Here is a 22,674-nt window from a genome sequence, read left to right as displayed (position 1 = left end):
TTCTCAATCTATTTCAAATCTCAATGTATATAAACAACGAACTCACAGTTATGACGTTAACGTTACGTGACGTTCCGCGCAATGGCGCGAAAGCGTCGTAACATGTACACATTCCCAACACCATCATAAGATTTGTTGTATAATTATCCTTAACCCTTTCCCACTCAGAAGCAAAGTGAAAATGGCTATGTGCAAATAGCATAAAACCAGAACAGCCTTCGAGTAACTCCTTATGTTGTAGCAATTCCTGTTTTTACTCCTAGCAGGGTAAGTTAAACTGCTGCTAGATTTTATTTTAGAACAGACTTCATTTAAACTAATAAGTCCGAGACAGCAGAAAGTGTCATTAATGATTAGACTGCAAACTACACAAGTCAATCTGCGATGACACTTTGTGCACATGCATTTGGTCCAGCTTTTCAAGGAAAGACTCGAATCCCATTTTGCTACAGTAAATACTTAAATGATGTTTGAGTTTCAAAGCAGCAGGCAACAAGAATGCTTGGTTCTTATGAACGAGAACATAATGTTTCATTTATTATATTTATTTATTTAACACGTTTCCAAATAAAACACTCTCACTTTTTAATACATATATTTAATTACAAAACACAAAATATCTAATTAACAAACATATAGTTTTAATTATCATTGTGATTCCACATCTGCAAAGCTGCCTAAATTCACAACAAACCTGGAATGCCCATACAAGTTTTCCACGAGCAAAAACCTTTTAGATTGGGACAAAATAATCCACAGGACAGATGGACACGTTTCGAAACTTAATATTTAAGTAATGCTCTGGGAAAACAGGGCTTAATGCATGTTCATAAAGTGTCATCCCAGATAAGTGCCTGCAGTATGTACAGGCCAACCAGGGACTAGACTGGATTTTCACTAAGAGACTTCATTTAAACAAGAGTTCCACGGTCTGAGACATATGCCCCCCAAACAGGGCTTTGAACTAGTGATCCCAATTCCAATAGGGGTCATCTACTGTCCAAGGCCATTGCACATGTGAGGTACCAAGCCAATCATTCAATTGGTTTACGAGTTATTGATCGGAAACAATTTTCACACTTATTGTGACAGTGACCTTGACTTTTGACCTAGTGGTCATGTACTGTCCAAGACCAATGCACATGGGAAGAATCAAGCCAATCGGTGGATTTGTTTACGAGTTATTGATCAGAAATGATGTCCCACTTATTGTAAGACTTCGACCACAACCTTTGACCTAGTGACCCCAATTTCAATAGGGGTCATCTTCTGTCCAGGGCCAAGTATCAAGCCAATCGGTCAATTCGTTATTTACTCCAGCACTAAATTCAAAACTGCTTGTTTCTTGTTTTAAGACTTCTTAATATGAATGTAATATGAATGTAAATTTTAAATGATAATTGATTTTTCATATAATTGGTACAAATTAAATGCACATCAATATTAGGAAAAAGATATAATTTTTACTTATCTGAAACGTACAGTAACGCAAGAACAGCATCAATGTCAGAAAAGTATATGCGAGTATTCAATCAGTAATGATTTGTTCACAAAGTGTCACACATTGATGCAAGTAACCTTTGCTTTAAATTATTAAGTATGCATTTTTATACAAATAAACTAGATTTCCATATTAGGTTCTGATTTTGTTTTTCTAATGTAAATTCGCAAAATTGATGCACAATTATAGTTGTTGTACTAAAATTGTACATTCATTTATAACTAAACACGTTTCATTCAACATTTTCAAGACAGGAAATTATAACAGGTTTTTAATCGGCTAACGATGGAAACATGTGAGTATTAAAATTTGACCCCTTGAATCTTTCATAAATGATATATAAATCAAAATCAAACACAAACTTTGTAGTAAGGCACATAACAGTATAATTGACAGCATAATATTCCAACGAAGAAAGCCACTTGGATGCAGATAAGGCGGCAAAAAGTACTTGACCTACGTATAATAGAAACAAGCAAGAAGCTGTTATGAAAACATTCAGATCAATGCATATATGTCAAAAGTCAATGTAATGCGTAATACATACAGTGGGTCGATTGTTAAACAGACCAGCCTATTTATATGAATAAGAATATAATATATGGTATCAACCCTTTACCCCTTAGAAAGATATTTAACCCTTTACTCCTATAGGGGTATTCCACTACGACCCGATTCCCCACGATTTGTCCCGATTTCCAATATTTTGAGGTTGGGGACATTGGTTACTCAATCGGCGTAGGTCCTAACTCATTTGTAGCTAGTCACGGGCGAGTCGTGAGCATCCAAAAAATCACGGCCAGTTTTTAAAGGTGTTTAAAATTTGACCAAGACCTCCAAGACTGAATTTAATCGCAGTTGACTCGTAACAGTGTCGTAGTGCGTTCTTGGGCGTCGTAATGGAATTTTAGGTAATTCGTGACTCAATCGGGGAATCGGTGATCACGTGATCTGTCTACGAATCATTTACAACTTTGTCAAGACTCTCAAGAGTTCACCCCGATTGAGTTGCGAGCCCGCTAAGATTCTCGCGATTTAGTTACGAAACAGTTACGATTTTGTAAAGAATGATAAAGAAATAATATTTTTCCATCATGTTTTGTTGTCGAAAAACCCACAGTAAGGAGTATAGATGCGAAGGAATTAAATCACGAATGCGGAGCACGAGTGCTTTGATAACACAAATCTATACTCCTTACTGTGGGTTATTCGACAACAAGCCATCATAGAAAAATATTATTTCTATTCTTACACGATTCTTATTGATTTGCTTCAAGCTTTTGAACGTTAACTATATTTTCCAATACTCCGCCCTTCTAAGTACAAAGTTCACTATTTAGTGACGTCATTGAATTGTACAAACATTTGACGTCGTTTTCATTCATAAATATTTTGCAAATTACGTCACTTTCATTGAGAACAACACTCATAGAAACTAAATGACGTCACATGTGTTAATTCTTCTGAAAAGCTGACATGCTATAAATGTTTTCTTAATTACGTTTCTTAACAAACAAATTCTTAGCAAGCGTGGTCATGTTACTTTTCACCAAATATACAATTTGTTGTTTCATTACACTTATATAGGTGCTACATTTTTTACATTTCTTTAACAGCGGGATTTAAGCACGTGCAATTTACTGCAATATTTTCTTATTTATTCGGAACTATTTTCGAAACATTAAGCTCCGCCCATAATTTATTGCAGAATAACCCACACTTTATTTCTTTCTTTGTCTATAGAAAACAAGTCGCGTGCCGTGTTAGAATCAATATCAGTAGATACTAGTATTGGCGCCGAATTCATGGGTGCGTTCGGTGAGGTCCTAGCTTATTCGTGACCGATCTGCATCGTTTGTAGTACAGTCGCAGTAGATTTTTACACATCGTAGTGAAGTCGCGACCCTATTCGCAAGACTTCAACCGAAACCCACTATTCGTCGTAACTCAATCGTACCACTGTCGTAACTGAATCGCAGACTGTCACGAGTCATCCCGATTCAATAAATGTGAGAAATCGTAGCGAATCGTGGGCTTGTTTTCGTAGTGGAATAGGGCCATTAGATATGTATTTTGACACATTTGTAGTCCCTTAGAAAGTTCAATTTAATTAAAGAGCTTTCTTGGTAGATTGAAGTTTTTAAGGCTACTTTTCCAACCCTTAGATACTGATAAGCAGCAAACAGCATAAAACCTGAACAGAGTGCGAGTTACTCATTGGCTGTTCTGGTTCTATGCTGTTTGCACATAGCCATGTTCACTTTGCTTCTGAGTGGGAAAGAGTTAATACATAGATTACTAACTAGATTATACAAAACTGCCATTAAATTGTAAACACATAATGTTAAAAAATAAATAATGATTGTATTAATAAAAAAAAATAGCTACATGAGATTAATCATTATGAGCCGAGGTCTGGAAGAATGGGGCTTAATGCGTGACTAGAACGTTTTCCCAGGCTAGCCTGCGCAGTCCATAAAGAGTTATCAGTGACCATATTTTGCTTTCAAGGTATTTCTTGTTTTAAGGAAGTCTTCTTTACAAAAATCAAGTTTAGGTGGAAAGTGTTGTCCTGTGTGAACTGCACAGGCTAATCTAGGCCAACAATGAACTATCATGCAGTAAGCCCTGTTATCCCAGAGAGAGATTCACATGTTCTCCTTCATAATCTTAACACTGTTCTATCCTAGTGAACTGATACAGGATAAATTCGTTAACAAAGTCTACAACAAACTTTGATATGAATATAAAAACAACAAAAATAAATGAAGGAGGGTTGAGATTTAGCAGATCAATACAGGTTTTTTTTTTACTTTATGTTGGTAATACTAAAATTTGTGTTCTAAAATCAACTAGATACATGCTGAATTTAAACAAATGTCGATTGAAGACCTCACTCTTTGATCAAGCATAAAGGGAAATGTTAGTATGTAATCTTACATCACACAAAACATTCTCAGACACTACATAAAACATTGTCTCTATTATTATCAGTACAGATACCAGGTCAATTCTTAGCCAAACAATGCTACCTATGTTAATGAAAACAGCAGAAAAATATTAGCGTTGTTCTGGAAAAATTGGGCTCAAGTGATGTACGTAAAGTGTAATTCCAGATTAGACTGTGCAATCCGCACAGGCTAATCAATGACAACACTTTCTGCTTTAATGGATTTTTTGTGTAAAGAAAGTCTCTTGTTAACGAAAATCCAGTCTAGGCAGGAAGTGTCGTCCCTGATTGTGCAGTCCGCACAGGCTAAAATGGGACGACACTTTACACACATGGATTTCCAGAACAAGGTTAATACATGTATGGTTAACTCCAGGCAACTGCACACTTATGCTACTAGTTAATGCTAAACTCGCTAACTCTGACTAGCACCAAACAAAACAACATTAAAGCACTAATCCAATCAACAAAAACCATCCAAAATTATCATCCAGTACTTAAAATCATGAAAATTGAAGACATCAGTACAACGTATATGCCCCAAATACAAAACAAAATGGCTTATAGGCACATTCATTAAAGTTTTCAACAATGTGACTCGTTGCTTAAAGTGATTTCATATATTTGCATAATATTTTGTATACCTTCATTATATAAGAACAATATGTAATATATTTTTATTAAACCTAGAACTTATTAAGAATACCTTGATTTACAATTTTAGGTAATTCAATTCATTTATCCATGTATAGTGAATAAGTGTAAATAATTTTTGACTTTATTGCCCTAAGTCATGTGTATAATAAAATCTTGCAAAGATGTTATTATATTCTGAGTATAATAATTTCAAGATGGGTTGTAGATTCAACAAAAGGTAAATTAGGTAAGAAAACAAATAGTTAAAATAATGCTGATATTGTTCATTTAAACAAATACAAACTGTAAACAAATAATTAAATTTTATAGTAAGCACAATAGCTACAAAATAAACAAAACATCACATCAAAACAACAATTCTAATATCACAGACCTTCTTCTTATCAGTATGATGTGTACTTATAGTTACAAAATGATGGTAGGGTAAATACCTTAACAACACATACAATGAGTTGTCCGAGAAATTAAATTGTTAATTTTTCAGTAATTTTTATGATTTACCATCATTTATTACAAGTAGAAGCTTCTTAACACATAAATTACTTTCCATTTCGAATTAATGAACTTGTCCTTTGGCTAGAGGTCAATATAAAAAGCAATGACCTTGGAATAGAGGTCAATCATATGATAATGACCTTTGGTCAGAGTATGCTGTATGCTTGAAGTTGTAAAGATGTATCCTGCAGTTTTTAGGAAAGCGCTATCTATCCTCCAGCAATCTTGAGGCAACCAGTATCTATCCTGCAGTTTTTAGGAAAGCGCTATCTATCCTCCAGCAATCTTGAGGCAACCAGTATCTATCCAGCAGTCTTAAGCACGTTGTACCGCTTGAGGGACATACGCAGGGAACCAAGCTCCCTGACAACCGACTCCAGTCTGCCTTCCATCTCCTCCTGTGTGGAGAGTCAGAGAAAAGAACCATAACAATCATAATCAGCAGGGTACAATAGTAAAAGTTTTCTCATTTGTGGTCCTCAGCAATTTCAAAATTTGGAGGAAAGTGAAATAAAACTACTGAACTGAAGAGAGGAAATTTTAGATAATACAAGGGCCATGACTCCACAGTTTTAAGAAGATTTTGATCATAATTGGTAAAGAAATTATGTTCAGAGATATATGAGCAGTGCATTACAAAACAGGGTTTAATGCATGTGCATAAAGTGTCATCCCAGATTAGGCAGTGCAGTCCACACAGGCTAATCAGAGACTACACTTTGCGCGTAGACTGGACATTGGTTAAGAAGAACCTTCCTTGAAACGAAAAATTCCATAAAATTGGAAAGTGGTGTCCTTGACAAGTCTGTGCATACATGTACTGTAAGTGCTAATCTGGGACTATACTTTTCGCACAAAGATTACCCCCAGGTTTTCTAAAGCGCATCTCATATACATTCTCTACCTACCAAGAAATTTCTTGGTTTAAAAAAAAACAACCTATTGTGAAGACACGTCAATTTCTTTATTTCTGAATTTGGAAATAAAGGCGGCAACTAATTATTTGATCGGGTCTTGATTTCGTTGATAGGTCAATCCGGGGAATCAACACACATTTAATGCCCATGGATAAAAGTAATTGTACAAAATGTGTCACCTTGTGTTGCCTGCTCTGTCGGTCCACGCGGCCATGCATGGGTATCTTGCTGATGCTGGACTCCAGCTGACGTTTCTCTGCCTGCAGCCCGTCATAGCGACTCTCCATGTCAGATATCTCCTGTAGACGTTCACGAACTCTCTGCTCCTAGGGCACATATATCATACATACATCAGGTAGATTTCATTATTCAAAAAGTGGCATCCCTGACACTTAATGCATATTTACAAAGCTCAATTCTCTTGTAGACCCTCCCAAACTTTCTGCTCCTGTGCTTTAATGAATGTGTGCATAGGCTTATCTGGGACAACACTCTCTGCCTAAACTGGGGGACATCCAACTCAGATTTAGTAAATTCTTAAGTTTTATTAATTATTTAAACCTATATGGGCCTACCTCTGTTAAAAGTGTAATGCAGTCTGTAAAGTGTTTCCCAGATAAGCCTGTGCAGGGATGACACTTTTCGCTTTTATGTTGTAGTTTTTCATTTTAAAAGAAGTCTTTTCTTTGCGAAAATTCAGTTAAGGCAGAAAAGTGTCATCCGTGAGGACTGCACAGGAAAATCTGGTACAACACTTTACACACATGCAATAAACCCCCTTTTTTCCCAAAGGGCGGCTAAATTATTTTACCTTGATTGCATCAAGTACAGATGAAATTATTAAAGTGTATAGGTAACTTAATTGTTGTTTTAAACCATCATCAAATTGGTAAATTTTTTATCATGTTTTAAGCAGGTGTGTAGTTAAAAACATTACATTTGTCAAGTTCCCAAATACTCATCTGGTTGACAGCTGCTTTAAAATCACATCATTCAAATTAACCCAAATCATTCCCAAAATCATATTAAACTAATCAATCTGTGACACTAGAAAGAGAAGAAATGTAACCTACAATGAGTAATTATCTGTTATTGACAGCTTTAAAATCACATCATTTAAATTAATTCACATCATTTAAATTAAGTAAAATCATTTTCTTATCCAAAATTATCCGTGAAACTAAGAAGAGAACAAATGTAACCTACAATGGCCTTGTTTTTCTCCTGGAGGTCATTTTTAGGCTTGACCATGGAGGTGTGCACATTCTCCCACAGAGGTCGAGCTGTCAGCTGACCAGTCCTCATCAAGTCCAGAGCGCCCTCCACCTTGGATTCCCCGTCTGCACCTGAACATTATTACTTTACTACTTAGATACGTATTTTACCCGTTACCACTTAGATACATATTTTGACGCTTATGAAGTCTTTAAAAAAAAAAAAAAAAAAAAAAAAGAAGATTTTCTTACAAGTTTCAAAGGCTTCATTTTCAACCCTTAGATACTGATGAGCAGCAAGTTACTCGCAGGCTGTTCTGGTTTTATGCTGTTTGCACATAGCCATTTTTACTTTGCTTCTGAGTGGGAAAGGGTTAATCAAAATCTAAATTTGTACTACGAAAATGTACAAATAACTTGTGAATTACTGGTACATATGCTCCAGTTATATCCCTTGTTGAAATGGATAACCCTTTTGATAGAAACAAGTATTGAACATTTTTAATGGAATTCTGTGACAGCTTATAAGAATTCAACTCGGACCAAAAAAAACTTAACCAAACAACTTAACTAACAAGACACTGCAACAGAGTGACTATATCTCTGGTTTTCTAGTAGGACAGTCTTGCTTTAAATGTGTAATTTTAGTGTTTAACAATAAATGAGCCTTGCTCTGGGAAAACAGGGCTTAATGCATGCATGTAAAGTGTAGACCAAAGCTATTCTGGGACCACACTTTCCACTTAATTTTGATTTTCCCAAAGAAGAGACTTTCTTGATACAAAATACCATAAATGCAGAAAGTGTCGTTCCTGATTAGCCAGTGTGAACTGCACAGGCTAATCTTGGATGACACATATGCACATGCATCAAATCCCGTTTTCCCAGAGCCAGGCTGATTATTCCTTTAACTCGTACCTTTTTGTTCCTGATTCCTGTTACCAAGTGACCCATTTGATTGTGAACTTCCTTGATCCCCAGGCTTGGAAAACTGATTATCTCCCTTTCTTGGGGTCACGCTTAATGTTTTCCTTTCCTCATTGATGTCAATATTGAACCGAGTGGAGCTATCAATGTTGCCATTTCTCAAGGGCCCATGGCTCCCATTCACTGCCCCCCTTACATCCCCATCAGCCTCATGTTCAGTTCTACGAAGATCTTTTTCAGACTCTTTTGACGACCTTTCTCTAGATTTCAAATTTTTATCATGTTTGTTCGAACTTGTTTTTTTACCAGTTGTTTCTGACCCAGATTTTTCCGCTTGACTCGGCTTTGTTTTTGCGACGCTAGCATGGCTGGATAAAGCGGGTTTTTCCTTCCTGCCTCTCTGCACACCCAGGTCCGGGTAATAATCGTCTTTGGATGTGGGTCTTTCACTGCCGTAGAACTTCTTTTGTTGCAGTTTCAGCTGGGGTGGAGACTGCGCAGGCTTCACTGCCACAGCCTGACGCATCATATCACGCAACTTGAACAGGTCTCGCTCGGCTTTCAACAAGGGGGAGTAATCTGAGACGTCAGACTCTGCTGGGGATTCTGGTCTACGCTGGCTAGCGGCTGGCCCATCTGAGAACTGCTCCTTTCTGGCTGGGGACCTCTCTCTTCGGGGAGGAGTTTGGTCCCTTTTTTGTTCTCTATTGGGAGTCCTATCCCTTGTTTGCTCTCCATTAGAAGTTCTGGCCCTTGTTGACTCTGTATTTGGAGTTCTCTCCCTTGTTTGCTCTCTATGGGGAGTTTGGTCCCTTGTTGGCACTTCATCTTTGGCAGATCTGTGTAAGAAAGAAAATGTTTGGACATGCATATTTATGAGGCTGAAAAGGTCTGAACAAATAAACAGGCCCTTTATACAATTCTAAAGTCTGTCTTAAAGAGATCAGCTTGAAGCTCATTATTTTTACATTCCTATAAAGTATATAGTAAACATTAAGTTTCAGATTGCCATAACAATTGAAAGTTTGTGTATATATGCTAATTTATTTTTAAGAATTTTATTTTTTATACATAAAGCCTGTAAGCTTTCAGAAAAGTCATCACATTTGGCAAAAAAATCTTGAGGTGAACGCATAACGCAAACACTTTATAACCCACAGCCAGCAAATAAACACATTAACTTAAACTATGTAACCCTTTAACATTCAATCTATTAAATAACAGAGTTGAGTAAACAAATGTTCTTATAGAATAGCACATAAAACATTAACACATATTAATAAATGCCTTTTCAACAATATTAAATATGCAGTGAAATCATATAAATCAAAGTTTTATGAAACATTTGTTTCCTCCTTTTCTGTATTTTGTCAACATGAAAATATATAAGCCTTGCTCTGGGAAAATAGGGCCTAATGCAGTCTGCACAGGCTAATCTGGGAAGACAATACTTTAAGCACACTTATTGTGTGGACTGCACAGGCTAATCTGGAAAGACAATACTTTAAGCACACTTATTGTGTGGACTGCACAGGCTAATCTGGGAAGACACTTTCCACTTTTATTGTGTTGTTTTTTCATTCTCATCTTAGCAAAAATTTAGTATAGACTGTAAATGTCATATCTGATTATCCTGTGTGGACTGCACAGGCTAATCTGGGACAATACTTTAAGCACACTCATTAAAACCATTGCAGACTGAGGCTAATATAGACAGTGTACCGAGGAGGATTTTCATGTCTTGACTGCTTCTCCGATTTTTCAGATGACTGCGCTTGTCTCCCTTTGTGTGACTCTTCAGGTCTCCCTGATTTTAAACCCCTCCGTTCTTTAGCAAGGTCAGACATGCTTCGAGATGCTGACTTCTCAAGCATAGACTGGTTTGCAGCAGCTACTGATTTACTCTTGGAAGAACTAGGGGTCCAGTCAGACAATGCTGTAGCAAACCCAGGCACTCTGGGGTCAGGTGGGGTTGATTTAGGGTTCTCAAAGGGTCCCTCACGATTGGAAGATTTGGAGGGAGAAGACTTGGGTCTCGACCTTGACTGTTCATCCCTTGGGGATACGGGGCTCCCAAACGATTCGTGGAGAGTTGAGAGACTGGAAGACGGAATGATCAGTTGAGTCACGTTCTGTGAAAACTGGTCTTAATGCATGTGATAAGTTCGTCCCAGATTAGCCTGTGCAGTCCGCTTTTATGGAATTTCTAGCTTAAAGGAAGTCTTTTACAGCACAAATTCTGATAAGGCCAAACGTGTGGTACCTGATTAGCCTTTGCGGACTGCACAGACTTATTTGTTCAATCTACTTAACGCACTTGCATTAAGCCCAGCTTTCCCAAAACAAGGCTCACATGAAGCCTATCTGATTAAACAAACGTTTGTGAAATTTATTAAAACAAATTAATAACCAATAACTATTTTTTAACATGTATTGTTGTTAAGCTGTTAGCAACAATATGCATTAGTTTATCCCAGAACTTGTGTTGACTTTTTTTGTATCTTTTTACATTTTCTTCCTAAAAGGATCATATTATCATCAATGTCTAATTAAAATTGTTGTTAGACAGAGCCCAGTGTTTTTTCCGCTTCTACTTCCCATCAGTTTGTGAAAACTTCAGCAAATGAATAACAGCGGGAAATGTTTTTTTGTCGAAATTAAGGGCGGAAAACGGCCCCATTCCCAATTGAACAATGTATATATTTTCCCCTAATGGGACCTAAAAATCCCAATTGACATTAAAGGTTTCCAACAATTTTTTTTAAAAACTTTAATTGATATCAACATAAAGTTTATCTCCCATCAAGCTCTATAAGTTGAAACTTAGTAAATATAATACAGAAAATACTTGTATTCTCAATTTTGAAGCATTTGTAAGTAAAACAAAAACACACATTTCCAAATTTTAGTAAAAACCCTGTGATTTTTCCCAATCAAAAGGGACCTGGCCCCATTCCCACAATGGGAAAAAACACTGGTGGGAGTTTAAACTGTTCTATTAAAGAAAAAATTGTTATGTAAAATTTGATTAAAGCACTACATTTAAATATGCTTATTCAAACAGTTTATGTTAAGTGCTACCTGAAAGTTGAAAATCAGGAAACCACACTTACATAATAAACAACAAACACAATGGAAAACAGCAGCCACTTGTCTACAGCAATTTTGGTCAAGAATATGTTGACATATGAGCCATTTTATGTGGACATGGGTCCCAGGTGATATGCACATTTAATGAATACGCCGTCATAACAATCATATAGTATTAACCCTTAACCACTTAGATATGTATTTAACCCTTTACCACTTAGATACGTATTTAACCCTTTACCACTTAGATATGTATTTTACCCTTTACCACTTAGATACTTATTTAACCCTTTACCACTTAGATATGTATTTTACCCTTTACCACTTAGATACTTATTTAACCCTTTACCACTTAGATACGTATTGTGACACATTTGTAGTCCCTTAGAAAGCTAAATTTAATTAAAGACCTTTCTTACTAGGTTCAAGTTTTAAAGGATTCATTTCCAACCCTTAGATACCGGTACTGATAAACAAAAAACAACAGATAACCTGATCAGACTGCAATATAAAGCATAAAAACAAGAATTGCAAAAAGGACGCTTTCAACAATATGTTATTTGTGTTCATAATGCAACTATTGCACTGAAATTGACATAAGAGGCATCTTTAAGATATGTTGTGATCTTTGAACTTATTTAAGCATCTTTTGGTTGTCCAGATGTAAGTTTTATATAAATCCCTTTGAACACTGGATATGCTGTACACAAAAAGCATGACATACAGACAGAAGGACAATTCAATAACCAGATGCACCAGAAGATAAATTAAATAGCATAGGCTAATCAGGGACAACACTTTACGCTTTTCTGGCATTTTTTGTTTAAAGGAAACAAAAATCCAGTCTAATTGGAAAGTGTCATCTTTGATTAGCCTGTGCTAACTGCACAGGCTAATCTGGAACAACACTTTAAGCACATGCATTAAGCATTTTGCCCAATTTTCAGAGAGCATGGCTCACATGTCTGTTTTGTTTCCAAACATGCATTTTTATATTGAATTCATTATCTTGTTAACCCCAATGATTGCTAAGCTACATTGTTAACTTCCCCAGCTATCTACTTGTAGGTACATTAGCATACCATAATTCAGCTGAGTACCTGAAAGCGTTGTGTAAAAAACCTCCAGAAAACCGTTATTATAGAGAAAGTCCACGGCCCATAACTTTGCCAAAAATCAATGGACCGGAACAGATTTCACACTTCATCTGTAGGTCATGTAGGTAGACTCACATACCAAAAATCAGCTGAATATCTGAAAGCGCTGCGTAAAAAACCTCCAGAAAACTGTTGTTATAAAGAAAATGTCTAATGTTATAAAACAACAACTTCGGACAGACAGTGTGACTGCTAAAAGCAACTCTACCGGGGGGCATAAAAAACAATAGATGAAATCAGATTCTCTATTTACAATCATTAATAATAATAATTTTTCTTGAATAATATTAATTCTCTACTGCCACTTTATTAAACAAGAGCACCGCATAACAAGTGCCAATGCTCCGCTTCGGGTGCAGTTTTGATTAAATGAAGAGGTCACAGTGACCTTGACCTTTGACCTAGTGATCCAAAAATGGGTGTGGTGTGTAGAACTCATCAAGGACGTGAAGGTGCATCTACATATTTAGTTTCAAAGTTGTAGGTGGAAGCAGTTTGATTTTTGAGCAAAATGTAAAGGTTTTAGCACGGCGGACACTGGACGACGTGCTGGCTATGACAATACTTTGGGTTTTCTCCGAAAACAGCCGAGCTAAAAATTTCTTGTGAATCAACATGCTTTTTTCATTTGACATATAAAATACTGCTTTAATATAAAGCACTGTTAACTAGTAAGAATGCATATCATGATAATGAAATATTTCTAATGATTATTGCATATGGAAGAATGACTTTTAAGGTTATTTAACCTCATCTGTTTTCCTAAATATCAGCCAATGGTTATGACACTTAATTATAATAGAAATTTCAAGCCTTATCAATGCTTTATATATTTAACGACAAAAAAGTAAAAGATTAGACATTGTAATATTACAAAATACTGTGCTTAAATCCCTGCAATTCTACTATTCTTATAAATGTTCCCTCCAGAGTTCTTCAGTGATAGTCAATGAAGTGCAACTTACTTTAATGACTGAGTGACTTTGTGTCGTAGATTGTCGTTCTCTCGCCCGAGTCTCTTGTTTTCAAGCTCCAGCTTTGAAATTGTCCTGAAATTAAATGTAGGAAAATGTCAAACACTGTCACCTTGTATCAACATTGTACAACAGACCCAAATTTCCAAAGTCAGATTTCAGTGAAAAATGTTTGACATAATTATTATGGCTATATGTAACCTGTAATTTGGATTTTAACAGATTTTTTTTGCTAACACTTTAAATTAAAGTGTTCCAGAACATCAGAAATAAAACATGAACAAATATAATGATGCCTTTAATAGTCCAAGTCGTGAAAATGTTTGATATATTTGTAAACAGTAAAATAATTATTTACCTTTTCAAAATTAAGCAAACTTTGTATAAACTGATACACAAGCAGTATATTTCATCCAAGCACTTATAAATGATAAGCCTTACAGAATTATTTGTCAAATATTCTAATTCATACATGCATTTTGCTATAAAAAGTATATTCAAACAAGTGGATTTAGCCAACAGACAAGTCATTTTTATATTTAGTTGTTCATATTTTTAGATTTTGCAACTGCTGTACCCCATCTCTAATTTGGAATCAATATGAACCTTGCTTTGGTTTAATTCATGTAAAAACAAGAAACCGTCGGAGACGGGTGATGCTCCCCAAAGTTTTTTTTGGCACAATAATGCACTATATATTCAGATAAAAGGAAACGTCTTGAGGGCACAGTAGTTGGGGGGGACAAGAATTTTTTTATATAAAATTTCAAAGGGCCAGAACTCTGTGAACAAGAAACCATCGGAGACGGGTGATGCTCCCCAAAGTTGTTTTTTTGTCACAATATTGCACTATATATTCAGATAAAAGGAAACGTCTTGAGGGGCATAACTTTGGACAAATAAATATGATGGACGGTTTAGCAACTAAAAAATTCCAAAGGGCCATAACTCTCTAAATCATTTAACCAGAACCCACAAATATCCTCTCCTCTTGGTAGTGAAGCTTCTCATAAAATTTCATTGAATTTCGGTCATTAGTTGCTGAGAAATAGCCCGGACAAGAATTGCACTATATATACAGTTAATGGAAAATTTCAAAGAGCCATAACTCTGTGAAAAATCATCCGACCAGAACCAGCTGATAATATGCACATCTCCTTTTGGTAGTGCAGCTTCCCATAAAGTTTCATTGAATTCCGGTCATTAGTTGCAGAGAAATAGCCCGGACAAGAATTGCAATATATGTACAGTTAATGGAAAATTTCAAAGGGCCATAATTATGTGAAAATTCATCTGACCAGAACCGGCTGATAATATGCACATCTTCTTTTGGTAGTGAAGCTTCCCATAAAGTTTCATTGAATTCCGGTCATTAGTTGCTGAGAAATAGCCCGGACAAGAATTGCACTATATGTACAGTTAATGGAAAATTTCAAAGGGCCATAACTTTGTGACAAATCATCTGACCAGAACCCTCTGATAATATGCACATCTCCTCTTGGTAGTGAAGATTCCCATAAAGTTTCATTGAATTCCGATCATTAGTTGCTGAGAAATAGCCCGGACAAGAATTGCACTATATGTACAGTTAATGGAAAATTTCAAAGGGCCATAACTTTGTGAAAAATCATCTGACCAGAACCCGCTGATAATATGCACATCTCCTCTTGGTAGCAAAGATTCCCATAAAGTTTCATTGAATTCCGGTCATTAGTTGCTGAGAAATAGCCCGGACAAAAATTGTGCACGGACGGACACACGGACGGACAGAAGAAGCGGCGACTATATGCTCCCCCCCAAAATGTTTGGGGTAGCATACAAAGTGTCGTCCAAGATTAGCGTGCAGTGGAACACTTTCCACGTTTATGGTATTTTTTTGTTTAAAGGAAGTCACTCCTTAGCCATACATGCCATACGTCCCGGATTGTCCGGGACAATCCCGGAAATGAAGAACTTGTCCCGCTGTTCCGGAAATCTGTCAGATGTCCCGGAATTTACAAAATCCATATATACATGTACCTTATCTTAGGCTTAACTGCACCTCGAATCTGTGTATATCTGCAGAGTCTCCATGACAATGCCTACCCGAATAGGCAGACTATGCTACGTGTCAAAATCGATCAATTAACAGGGGTCCTGTTATCATATCGATTGTCTCACGTTCGCGGTAAAACCGAAAAGGCGACATTGTTTAATGTGGTTGTTAATTGACTTTAATCTACTACGTCATTATTTCCCGCTACGTAAGGGCAAAGGATAGTTGTTCACACACCTGAAGTCCAACATTGAATGAATAAAGGCGTATCAACAACTACGCGTTACACACCGGTCTTAATAACAATAACGCAGTGATGTCACCATCTATGTTTAGAACGCTTACACTGAAAATACGTGGCTTGTATCTAGTAACGGAAGTAGTAATGTTTAATTTGACGTTAATAGATCAAGTGTATTTCGGATAGGCTTTCGAACTTTTGCAATTAAATATGCGAAACAAAAAAAAAACGTACCAAAAATGCATATGTCTATAAATATCGCTACATTTTATACATGTCCCGGAAAATCGGCAAAAGTCCCGGACAATTGAACTCAATGTCCCGGAATTGGTCTGAAAAATTATGGCATGTATGCCTTAGCAAAAAATCCAGTTTAGGATGAAAGTGTCGCATCAGAATAACATACGAGACTTTACGCACTTGCATTTAACCCTATTTTCCCAGGGTGAGGCTTATTTCTACCAGGATCTTATAGATGACATGTACCTATTGAGTTCGACGACCTCAGTGCGCGTCTCGTACAGCTTGGTCTCCGTGGCAGTCATGGTCTCCTGTAGAAGCTTGAATTCACGCTCCAACGACTCGTAGCGATCTAGCAGCTGGACAACAATAGACATACAACACATGTATAACATGTGGTGCTTGATACACATGCGTTGGGGCTCAATCAAGGTGGAAACAAATTCAGATTATTTCTGTGGTTTATTTATGTTAGTGATCAGTGATGTTATTTAACATTACTAACCTTATACCAAAAGCTACTCCAACTTGCATAGAAAAATACAAAGCATGTGAACTTGGTGAGCCAATAAAAAAGGTATTCTGTATGAGGTCAGATAAATTGAAATATGATCCTTAATAAGTAAAACTGTCAAATCTGTAAGATGGAAGAGTGTTTTGAAGAGAATGAATTAGTAGCGTTGACTTTTTTTCTTTCTATTTTTATTCAAAAATATCAACACAACTGAATGGCAAATTTTGCCTGGAAACACACTGCCAAACTAGGAAAAGCACAAATGCTGATTGATAATTCTCTGGATTTTGAAATAACCTTTGCTGCAAGATGACTTGCTCCAATGCCTGGTTGGTTTAATCAGTAACCTTGATATATTGTGTGCTAGTCATATTGGCTCAGTACGACAGAGGAGGGCAAAGTGGTGTGCACTTAAGAGATAGGCATTTTAAAAATAATTTAAGTTAATGCTTTCTAATTGACTCTTATCTATAATTAGTATTTGTGAGCAGTAATGGTGGTACTGGTATTAACATTGACTCCTTTGGTATTCACTTCTTATTTATGATTTTCTCTGATAAATGTGACAAGACATTCAAATAAAGTTAAAATGTATAAAAAGCAAACCCAGGCTCGTAAGAAATTGTATCAGGAATTACTTCCCAAATAATGTTCAATATTATTTACTATATTATTTATTTATTACTATGGCAGGAATAATGCCCAAAAATGTTCGACTTAACACTGGCAAAGATCAGTAAAATTGATAGATAAACCAACTTCCATGAAGACCTGTGGAAATGTGGAATGAAGTTTGGTTAAAAATCAGTGAAAAAGTGTTGGAATATCTTATATGTGAATATTCTCATAGCTGAGATTTAAGATTGCTTGTGAGCTGACCAACATTCTTTATAATCAACTGAGTGGGAACTTATAACTGATCTTCTGAGTTGCACTAAAAACTTGAGAATGTTCTGAAACTAGGCTATTGTTAATCATTTAAGGTTTATAACAATTGGCAATGTTAAATCATTTAAGGTTCATCACACCTAAGATACTGGTCTTGAACAACATAACACATGCCGTACCCTCTGCAGTGAGATCTTGTCCTGCCTGTGCAGCTCCATCTCGTCGTCAAGGTTACGCTTGTAGATCTTGGCGCTGTCCTCCGCCGAGGTCACGCGTGACTCAAGGTCACCGATGAGGTCATCACGCTCCCGACAGTACCTCTGGAGCTCCTCTATGTGGGCGCGGTTCTGTATGGACATCGTCTGGGAGTCTGTGAATGCTGCCGCATACTCACTCTGTGAACGTGAACACGATTGTGTTTGAGCCTAACTTTTATTGAAATGGGCAAATACTTCCATTCTGACAAGTGTTCCACTGGGTGCATATATGCGTTTAGTGAATGTTACAGCATCTTGTTAGATCCCTCCATTCATGTATAAAAGCTTTGTAGGAAGCATTATCCATGTAATATGAACATGCCATTTTGGTTTAACCTTGTATGGATGGAAGAACAAACAAACAAGTAGATAATGGGGGTATTCAAACAATCATTCTAATCTCTGTTTCAATCAATTAAGAATATCAATGCAAATACTCTATAAAAATACTGCCATGTGAAAATATCATTTTCTCTTATCGCTTGATAATTAAAATAAACCCAAACCAACAAATATCCTAGATCTCATGTTTTTACATGAATATTTGTCCCATTTATCCCAATTTACTTTATCACAAATGATAAATATAGAATCTGGCACAAGTTGTCATATCATACCATATTTTATTAAACGAGTTCAGGAATTATGTAAGTAAGCAAGCCTTTGGTGAGCTTACAAACAAATTTCCTTGACGAGTTTAATAAAATATGGTATGATATGACAACGAGTGTCAGATCTTTTTTATCACATGCTTTAAAATGAGCAAATTAAATAAATATTTACGCAAACATAATGATAAATCTCGCATATTGTTTACATTTCCTGGCGTCATTTGGAATGCCTCGGCTTTTACAAAGCAAAATAACACAATGCGATTGGTCAATAAACGAAAACTAAGCCAATGAAAACGCTTAAAAATGTTGTATTACACATCTGTAATATAAAAAAATATGTAATGGTTGTATTACATTGGAAACAGGGTATAGCATGTGATAAATGAAAATATGCCGAATAACACACCTATATAAATATAACATATTCAAGAAATGCTATTTCCTTCTATAAACTCATAACTATATAAGCCATGTTCTGTGAAAACTAGGTTTAATGCATGTGCCTAGAGTGTCGTCCCATATTAGCCAGTGCAGTTGGAGTCTTACTGAGTTATTTGTTAAATGTAAGTTTCTTCTAACAAAAATCAAGTCTTGGCGAAAAGTGGCGACCCTGATTAGCCTGTGAAGTCTGCAATGCCTTTCAGACAACATGTAACACAAATGCATTCAGTTTTCCCAAATTGAGGCTCCTAAATTAACTTCATATACTTACTACTCCTATATTAACTTCCTATACTTACTGCTCCCATATGAACTTCCTATACTTACTGCTCCTATATTAACTTCCTATACTCACTGCTCCTATATTAACTTTCTATACTTACTGCTCCTATATTAACTTCCTATACTCACTGCTCCTATATTAACTTCCTATACTTACTGCTCCTATATTAACTTCCTATACTTACTGCTCCTATATTAACTTCCTATACTTACTGCTCCTATATTAACTTCCTATACTTACTGCTGCTATATTAACTTCCTATACTTACTGCTCCTTTATTAACTTCCTATACTTACTGCTCCTATATTAACTTTCTATACTTACTGCTCCTATATTAACTTCCTATACTTACTGCTCCTATATTAACTTCCTATACTTACTGCTCCTATATTAACTTCATATACTTACTGCTCCTATATTAACTTCCTATACTTACTGCTCCTATATTAACTTTCTATACTTACTGCTCCTATATTAACTTCCTATACTTACTGCTCCTATATTAACTTCCTATACTTACTGCTCCTATATTAACTTCCTATAATTACTGCTCCTATATTAACTTCCTATACTTACTGCTCCTATATTAACTTCATATACTTACTGCTCCTATATTAACTTCCTATACTTACTGCTCCAATATTAACTTCCTATACTTACTGCTCCTATATTAACTTCCTATACTTACTGCTCCTATATTAACTTCCTATACTTACTGCTCCTATATTAACTTCCTATACTTACTGCTCCTATATTAACTTCCTATACTTACTGCTCCTACATTAACTTCCTATACTTACTGCTCCTATATTAACTTCCTATACTTACTGCTCCTATATTAACTTCCTATACTTACTGCTCCTATATTAACTTCCTATACTTACTGCCCGTTTTTCCACACCAGTTAGTTTCTGCTCCAAAGTTCTAATTTTTCTGCAAAATGACAAAAATATTATGATTAGTCTTTTAAAACTTTACAATCATATTTTTACATACTGTTTTTCAGGCAAACACGGTCTTTGTCCATTCTTCTACTTTTTTTTGGTAAATTTTATTTTACTTAATCTTATTGCTCTTGTCAATACTATTCAACAATGTAATAAAACAATATACTGGAAAGCCATAAGCAAGGTGATGATCAGACTCCAGCTTTTGCTACTGGTATGAAATTCAATTTAACATTTTTGAATATTTTTCTCAGGCATATATCAAATGAACACATCTACCTGTATGTACATAATTTATGTACATGTTCATTAAACAAACATTTCTAAAAAAATCTAAATATTTCCCAATGATATATCAAATAAACAAATCTACAGATAAATGTTGATAAAACATAGAAGCAGCAATAGTAACATATATATTTGTAAAACATATCCATATTTAGACACAAAGTTACTTGTGTTTTTAATAGAACCAAAGCATTATATTAAGAATTCATGAACAGACCTCAATAATTTGTTTAAGAATTGAGGAAGAGAACATAGAATTGTTTTAAGAATTAAGGTAGAGAATCAAACAATTGTTTTAAGAATTGAGGTAGAGCACAAGTCGCAAGACAATTGTTTTTGGAATTGAGGAAGAGAACCAGTTCTAGTTTTAAGAATTGAGGTTAGGAATCAAAGAACTTTTAAAAAACTATGGCAGATAATCAAACAATTGTTTTCAGAATTGAGACAGAGAAAAAACAATTATTTAAAGAATTGAGGCAGAAAATGAACAACTTGTTTTAGGAATTTACAAATAAAACCAATTAATTGTTTTAAGAATTGACATACAAAAACCATTTCTGTTAAAAATTGATGAAGAGAACAAAAGATTATTTTAACACGATGAAGAGAATCAAAGAATTGTTTTAACAATAGACAAATAGAAACAATAATTGTCTTAAGAATCAACATATAGAACATCATAATTGGTTCAAAAATCAACAAACAGAACCAAATAATTGTTTAAAGAATCGATGTGGAGAAACTAATAATTGTTTTAAAAAATTGAAAAAGAGAAACAAAAATATGATTAACAAGACTATTGTCAAGCAATATAGTCCCCTACCGGCTCCACCATTGTCAGAAATTCCACCATTGTCAGATTTTTTTAAATTGTATTTGTTGCCATAGCAAGCAGAATTTTTGACATATGAACAAAATGAAATGACGTGCATAATGTCTATATTGCCATCTATCCATGTTTCAAGTTTCATGAAAAAATATTAAGAACTTTTAAAGTTATCGCAGGATCCAGAAAACCACCATTTTCAGCAGTTTTTCTAGTCTATTTGTTGCCATAGCAACCAGAATTTTTGACGTAGGAACAAAATGAAATGACATGCATAATGTCCATATAGCCATCTATCCATGTTTCAAGTTTCATGAAAAAATATTAAGAACTTTCAAAGTTATCACAGGATCCAGAAAAATGTGACTGACTGACAGACTGACAGACAGACAGAGCGCAAACCATAAGTCCCCTCCGGTGAAACCGTTAGGGGACAAAAATACAACTTAATTGAAGCAAGCAAACATGATTTTAGAAACGACTAAAGAAAACAAAAACTGAAACAGTAAATCCCTACATGTCTTTCTCGTCCAAATCTGTCTCCAGACGTCGACACTTCTCAGCCAGGTGTCTATTCTCTGCCTCCAGCAGGTGGCTGTGGACGGTGGACTGCATGGAGGCGTCTGCGCTAACCCCTGTTACCTCCAGTGCACCGGACAGCGCCTTGCGCAGCTCACGTATCTCGTCCTCGTAGTAGGCCCGCAGGTCGTTCAGATGCTTGGCATGCTTCTCCCGGAGATTCATCCTGGTGCTGTGTGAAATGTGCATTAAATGTCATCCAAAGTGAGCCTGTGTAGTTTGCACAGGTTAATCAGGGACAGCACTTTCTGCTGTTAAGGAAATTTTCATTAAAGGAAGTCCCCTCTAAGCAAAGATCTAGTTTAGGATGAAAATGTCGTCCCTGATTAGCCTGTGACAGTAATTTATCCTTTGTGTAAATTGTGTTTGTTTTTGTCATCGTCTTCAACAACATAACAGTCATTTAAGCTTTGTTCTGGGCAAGATGGGCTTATTGACAGTGTGTCATGTGTTGTCCCAGATTAGTCTGCAGTCTGCACAGGCTAATATCAGGGTCGACTCTGTATGCTTAAACTGGATTTTCATTTAGAAAATACTTTTGTCAACAAAAAAAATCCATACAAGTCCAAAGTGTCATCCCTGATTTGCCTTTGCAGACTTCACAGGGTTATCTGGGTCAACATTTTATGCATAGGCATT

General features: G+C 35.8%; 1 protein-coding gene across 5 annotated transcripts in view; it reads right to left on the bottom strand.

The window, feature by feature from the left end:
• Nucleotides 1-529: 529 nt before the first annotated feature.
• LOC127852290 (putative protein tag-278) overlaps nt 530-22,674 on the bottom strand; it is an 82,022-nt gene continuing 59,877 nt past the window's right edge. For 4 of the 5 annotated variants that reach the window (XM_052386212.1, XM_052386233.1, XM_052386222.1 and 1 more), the window contains 10 exons: nt 21,974-22,207; nt 20,280-20,328; nt 17,980-18,195; nt 16,645-16,757; nt 13,874-13,957; nt 10,384-10,761; nt 8,653-9,500; nt 7,727-7,866; nt 6,700-6,846; nt 530-6,001 (listed from right to left, as the gene is read on the bottom strand). In XM_052386212.1, the coding sequence (XP_052242172.1) occupies nt 5,906-6,001; nt 6,700-6,846; nt 7,727-7,866; nt 8,653-9,500; nt 10,384-10,761; nt 13,874-13,957; nt 16,645-16,757; nt 17,980-18,195; nt 20,280-20,328; nt 21,974-22,207 (2,305 nt within the window). In that variant the 3' untranslated portion in view covers nt 530-5,905. The remainder of the gene's footprint in view (nt 6,002-6,699; nt 6,847-7,726; nt 7,867-8,652; nt 9,501-10,383; nt 10,762-13,873; nt 13,958-16,644; nt 16,758-17,979; nt 18,196-20,279; nt 20,329-21,973; nt 22,208-22,674) is intronic. The other variant, XM_052386242.1, reaches the window with a different exon arrangement.

This window comes from Dreissena polymorpha, chromosome 1 (genome assembly GCF_020536995.1).
Source record: "Dreissena polymorpha isolate Duluth1 chromosome 1, UMN_Dpol_1.0, whole genome shotgun sequence".
In the NCBI taxonomy this organism is placed as follows: domain Eukaryota; kingdom Metazoa; phylum Mollusca; class Bivalvia; order Myida; family Dreissenidae; genus Dreissena; species Dreissena polymorpha.
Note: the sequence above shows the minus strand (reverse complement) of the source record. Positions and strands in the feature narration are given on the sequence as shown.